The sequence below is a fragment of the Eucalyptus grandis genome, chromosome 2 (assembly GCF_016545825.1).
Source record: "Eucalyptus grandis isolate ANBG69807.140 chromosome 2, ASM1654582v1, whole genome shotgun sequence".
Classification (NCBI taxonomy): domain Eukaryota; kingdom Viridiplantae; phylum Streptophyta; class Magnoliopsida; order Myrtales; family Myrtaceae; genus Eucalyptus; species Eucalyptus grandis.
In genome coordinates this window covers 39,008,421-39,015,035 of record NC_052613.1, presented here as the reverse complement: position 1 = coordinate 39,015,035, position 6,615 = coordinate 39,008,421, and the positions used below count along the sequence as shown (strand labels likewise).

The 6,615-nt window shown below is 40.3% G+C and overlaps 1 protein-coding gene across 1 annotated transcript; it reads left to right on the top strand.

Annotated features, from left to right (window-relative positions):
* Positions 1-1,596: 1,596 nt before the first annotated feature.
* On the top strand, positions 1,597-5,608 carry LOC104432718 (scarecrow-like protein 34). Its single transcript, XM_039306229.1, has one exon. The coding sequence runs from the start codon at positions 3,146-3,148 to the stop codon at positions 5,411-5,413; it is 2,268 nt and encodes a 755-aa protein (XP_039162163.1). The 5' UTR covers positions 1,597-3,145; the 3' UTR covers positions 5,414-5,608.
* The last annotated feature ends 1,007 nt before the right edge of the window (positions 5,609-6,615 follow it).

Genomic DNA, 6,615 nt, shown 5'->3' with positions numbered 1-6,615 from the left:
TTAGGAATCCATCAAATTTGCGGATCTCGGGATTCAAAGCAATGAGATAGTTACTGTGAATTCTTTAGACAGGTTGCAGAATCTCTTTGACGAGACAGTTGAGGACAACAATCCACGAGCTGCTGTGTTAAATCTAATTCGGGAAATTAAATGGATATTTTTGTTCATGCCATAAGTAATGGCTCCTACAACTCGCCCTTCTTTGCGACCAGATTTTCAGAGGCACTTTTTCATCTTTCTGCGGTGTATGATGTGTTTGATGCTATTTTAGATGCCGACTGCAAAGAGAGGGTTTTTGAGAGAGTTCCATGGGCGGGAAATTATGAATGTCATAGCATGTGAAGGTTTGGAAAGGGTAGAGAGGCCGGAAATGTACAAGCAATGGCAGGTTCGTCATATGAGGGCTGGATTTAAGGTGCTTCCTCCGGACCAAGAGCTCATGAAGTTGCTCAGGGTTAAGATGAAAGAATAGTACCGCAAGGATTTTGCGCTCCATGAAGATGGCAAGGGAATGCTGCAAGGTTGGAGAGATCAGATTATCTAAGGTTCCTCCTGTTGGGTGCCCACTTAGGATAGTTGAAGAAAACTGTTTTCTGTCATGACCTGTACATTAGAGAGATTCTTCCCGGGTCAACAGGTCAAGGATTAATAATTTATTTCAGAAATAGAAAAAATAAGATTACTTTATCAAGTTCTAATTCTGTCTCGAAAACAGAAAAATAATAAAATGATTATTATATGCCTCCCCATTGGCCAATAAACATGACGGAAAGTCAAAGCGGGACCCACAGTTTGACCGATCGCTTGCCCCGATCGAACACAGCGAGATTATCCGAGGCCTCCCTCATCGTCTGACCCAAATCCTTCCTACACAATTTCTTGTGTTTTTTTTTTTTGTTTACTTATTTTTCTTTTTGTATTTATTTATCTGCAGCTTTTATTTCGGTCGGTCTCGGAGATGTCGAGCTACCCCGCTCGGGCCGCTTCATGGAAGGTTCCGAACTTCATCCGTGATTCACTCGTACCATTGGAGAATCCTCATCAGATTGGTCTTTGTTCAGCTTCCAGCTCTACTTCTCAGTTTTAAGGTATGCAGATCCGGTCTCTGTTTCCCTTCTCATATTGTTTCTTCTCTAACCATCTGCTTTGGTAGGAGCATGTCCATGTTTGCTTCCTGCGCTGCCCTTTCCCTGCGAAGTACTCCACTCTCCTCCCTGTACGTGATCTTTTATTCTTGGACTTTAATCGACGTTGTTTGAGTGAGCGAAGAACAGAAAGAAAGTTATTGAAGAGGGAGTTGTTTTGTTGCAGGCCGAGTGCATTTTACTTTAATTAATTGATGTTCTAGGGAGTGCAAATATACTGGCGTGGGGTTTGAGAGACGTGACGTAGCGTGGCCGGCCCACAATATTTTTCCAGGGTTTGAATAGTAGATGTGTAATACTGGGACTCTTTGATCAAGTCAAAAGAGGTGGGGGGACCTATGGAAAATAAATGAATGAAAAAAGGGGAAAATGGGCTGAGAAGTCAAAGAGAAAAGGGGAAAGAAAAAAGAGGAAGGGGGGCCGCTCGTCTGAGAATAAAGAGAGCCGGAGGGCTCGCGCAAGGAAGAAAAAGGAGAGAGAAGAAAGAAAAGAAAGAAGAAGAAGAAGAAGAAAGGAAAGGAGGCCTTGTGCGTTCGTGCCATGAGATCTCGCCAAGTTGACTTGACTACGTATAGCAACATCTAGTAAGCATTCATGCCTCTTGTTCATCTGATTGGAGTAGTTTTCTGGTTTAGGGCCGCGAAGTTCGATTTTTGAGTTATGGAGCTTTAGGCTTTCTTGGAAATGAGGGTTTATGGCGTGGTAGAACCGTGGGTTTTGACAGGGGTCGTTTTGGCACAACGATTTTGTTGAAGCAAAATTTTAGGATTTTGCCAGCTAGTTTTAAGTTGAGTTTAAGTTTGAGTAATCGCTTTGACCGAGTGATTTGCTAATGCATAGGAGTTGCTTTGGTAGCATAAAGGATTAGTTTATTTGTTTCGTAGTTGAGGTGGAGTTCTATTTTTTTAACATTATTTCTCAATTATTTGATAGCGCTACGAGTGCATACCGTTTATTATTTTGATCATAAGTGACGGGACAAGTGGTACTGTATCTTCTTTGGTTTTGTAAAACCCATGCCTTGAAGTGTGTGTGTGTGTACACACATATACATATATTGAATTGAGAAGAGCATATTTATTGTATAAAGTTGGATCGAGTATTCACTACCTCTTGATTATTTGAGAATGGTTTGAGAAATATATTGTGAAATATGTCATAACAGTTTACGAATATGTAATTGCTTTGCGACCGATTTATGGAAAGTTCTATGAATGATTTGAGAAATGGATGAGAAATAGTGGATAATTATATTATTGAAAGTTATTTGCTTGACTTATGAGATTGATTTTTAGATTGGATTTTGGTATTGAATGATGGTTGTTTATGCTTGTTATTACTGTGAGCCCACTAAGGGGCACATACCGAGTTTGGGGTATAATTCTAGGTTGAGCCACAGGCTTTATAAGTGGAGACTTTTCTAAGGGGGAATTTTGGTCATCCTGTGACAAGGTAATGTGTCATAACAATAGTTTGATATTAAGTAAAAGATTGGATGATGGATGGACCATAGATATGTAGTTTCATTTGAGATGAATTAATGGAGTAAACCATTGATGTATGACATAATATTAACCAATGGAATAGACCATTGACATATTTATTGATGAGATTGATTAATGAAATGGATCATTGATATTTGTTATAATATTATTGATTTAATAAGTGTTTTCAGATATGTATATGGCTATGTTAAAGCGATATAACTCATTTATATGTTATATGTGTATTATATACTGAAATTGAGATAAACAAGTTTTAAAATTATTTTGTTAAGTGCATAGTGATTACTTGATCTGCTTCGAAGACATAACTACTCATGGTTGCTCGTCTTACTTTTTTCAAATCTTCCTAGATTCCTCAGTTAGTGGACAATAGAGCATGAGTAATTTTGTTGGGAGACTTTTGGGAGTGAACTTTGGATAGGGTTTGAGGTGCATCTTTCCGGTAGAAGGATGGCCATGTCACCCGCATCCATGTAGGATTCGGGGTGTGACAAGATGACCATGGATACTCATCGCACCAGTTGTGGCAATGTCGATGATCTTCCAATAGACAGCCATGCCTTTTCACCTAATCCAGATCAGCACCCGCGTCTAGCAAATGATTTCCTTTTGGATGACCCTTTTCTAGAGCTTAAATCCTCGGATATTGCTTTTGTTTCGAAGAAAGTAGTGAAACCAGTCGACCTCGATAAAGGAGATTTAATCCTTCCCTCGACAATCATGAGCCTAGATGGAGGCTCATTTGGTCCATCTAGGAGCTTGAGAAAGGGCCAGAGTCCAGAGAGAGATTCTCTCCCCCCCCCCTCGGGGGACAGTGACTCATTGGATCCCGTTCTAAAGTACATAACTCAAAATACTGAAAAATCACTGTACGATGCCCTTGTCCAGCAGAATTTGCAACAGTCTGATCAGAGCTCCTCACAGGTTGATTTAAGCCAATATATCGAGGGCCCAAATAGTAACCTTTCTGGAAGTAGCAGTGCTCCCAGAAGCCACGATGCAACAAACGTTACTCTTAGCTCTAATGACTTGGCCGATGCTGATATTCTGTACACAATCAGAGAACATAGCCATGCTGTGCTGAAAAATCCTGACCAAGACTTCCAGTCGAGCAACATCACCAATTATGACGATAGGTCCGAGGAATCTTTGCATGGGCTTCTTTTCAAGAGCATTTTCAGCCATGGAGAGTCTATGATTCAGTTCAAAAAAGGATTAGAGGAGGCCAGCAAATTCCTTCCCACTGACAATCGATTAGCAATTAATACAGAGGACAGCAAACCGTCCTCTGAAAAAAAGAAAGGAACCACAAGAACGCACGAGAATAAGGAGATCAACATGAAGAGCTCATCTAATGGATTCAATGGATTAAAGAATCACGAGAGGGACGAGAATGCTTTTGAGGAAGGCAGGGCCAATAAGCAAACAGCCTTGTACACAGAAGAGAGCGAGCTTTCAGATTTGTTTGATAAGGTGTTGCTCGGCACCGAAAATGGTGTTGGCATGTCTTCTGGCAACGAAGCTGCAGAGACAGGTGTGAGGAAAGACATACAGCCACAAAGGAACAAGCACGGTTCCAATAGTGGTAGTGGTTGTGGGAAGAAGCAGGGAAGCAAGAATACTGTTGACTTGAGAACTCTTCTGATTCTCTGCGCACAAGCTATTTCTAATAATGATTTCAGGACTGCTAATGAATTGTTGAAGCAGATTAGAGAAAACTCTTCTCCATTTGGGGATGCCTCTCAAAGATTGGCCCATTACTTTGCAAATGGGCTAGAGGCACGATTGATGGGCAACAACGTCCGAGGGGAAGTCTTTTATTCTACTGTTGTTGCCAGGAGGACGTCAGCAGCTGATATCTTGAAATCTTACCATCTTCACATTTCAACATGCCCGTTTAATCAGTTCTCCATGTTCTTTGCAAATTACATGATTTTGAAATTTGCAGAGAAAGCCACTACTCTTCACATAATAGATTTTGGCATTGCATTTGGTTTTCAATGGCCAAACCTCATACAGAAGCTCTCTTCCAGACCAGGAGGGCCCTGTAAATTGCGCATCACAGGGATAGAGCTTCCACAGGCTGGTTTGCGCCCGGTGGAAAGAATAGAGGAGACAGGTCGCCGTTTGAAAAAGTATTGTGAGCGCTTTGACGTCCCTTTCGAATTTAATTTCATAGCATCAAGGAATTGGGAATTCATCAAACTTGCGGATCTCAAGATTCAAAGCAATGAGACAGTTGCTGTGAATTGTCTGGATCGGTTTAAGAATCTCGATGACACAGTTGAGGACAACAATCCACGTGACGCTGTGTTATATCTAATTAGGAAAATTATACCGGATATTTTTGTTCATGCTGTACGTAGCGGCTCCTACAATGCGGCCTTTTTTGAGACAAGATTCCGAGAGGCACTTTTCGAATTTTCTGCTGTGTATGATTTGCTTGATGCTACCATTGATCACAACAACAAAGAGAGGTTGGTCATTGAGAGAGAGTTCCATGGACGGGAAATTATGAATGTCATAGCATGTGAAGGTTCGCGAAGGATTGAGAAGCCGGAAACGTACAAGCAATGGCAGGTTCGTCATGTGAGGGCTGGGTTTAAGGCGCTTCCTCTGGACCAAGATTTCATGAAGCTATTCAGGGGTAAGATGAAAGCATGGTACCACAAGGATTTTGTGCTTGATGAAGATGGCAACTGGATGCTGCAATGTTGGAGAGGTCGGATTTCTTTTGGCTCCTCCTGTTGGGTGCCTACTTAGGATGCTCCAAAAAGAACGTTTTCTGTCATGGACCTGTATATTACTGGGATTCTTCCTCGGTCGACAGGTCAAGGATTCGTATTAGAGTAGCTCAGCATTTACTTATTTTCGGCTCCTCTATTTGTTGATGTATCTTTTACTTGCAAACAATTTTGAATCTGAAACGTTTTTTGACCGTTATCTAATTCTCGAGATAGGAAGATTTAATTTGCAGCTTCTGTGCCGCACCGCATTGGGAATGTGCTGCTAATGCTTTGTTAGTTGTCTATCCCATATCTCACAAGTTCTGGAAGTAATATGGCAGCTCGAAGCTGATGATGGGTATGGTGCAGCATTATCATGTACGATTTGTGCTGTTCTCTTGATGGCTCTATCGTCCGCTAATGTCCTACCAGACCGAAAGGTGTTTATCTCGTTTCGAAATTTGAGGGGCCAAGGAGGGGCTCGTTGAGGATGGTTTTCAAAATATGACGGGGACATGAATGATGCTCATGCTTGTTTCCATCTTCCAGTTGACTTAGTAATATGGTTTCGAATCAATAGTAATATGGTTTCGAATCAATAGAGCAATCAAGTTGAATTTTGAGACAAGATATTACTTTTTTAAGGACTTATTTACCGCATAATGTTGCTAATGGTTAGTGACAAATATCCTCCAACACACAACAAAGTCTCAAATGAGATTGCTAAATAACAATTTTAGTATTTCTCTCAGGTATTTGTAAGGAAACAATTGAAAAAATGACTTTTTGAAAAGTAGACTCGAAAAATATTTTCATACCCGTTCATGTCAACTATTAACATGTATATAAATATCGGTTTTAAGAAAATAGGCAACTCATCGCAAAAAGTTACAAAGTGAACAAAGGTATCCATTTAAAAGAACTTGCGAAATGAACAAATGTATCCTTCCGGAAGAAGTTGCAAAATGAACTAATGCAATATTTCATCAAAGTTTCAGCTGTTTTGTATTTTTACTGAACATTGTTCTGCATGTGGGGCAGGTGAGACTTAAACTAGTAAGATGTTGCTGTGTCCTTGCAATTGTAAGCTCCCATGATGGAGAGATCACATTAAAGAATGAAAACTAAATGATTTGAAAAATCTAGGTTAGAATTGGGATCCATATGTTTGATGATGAAAACTAAATGATTTGAAAAATATTTTCTTAAAATAGTCCTTCATATTTCTTTCTAAAAAGA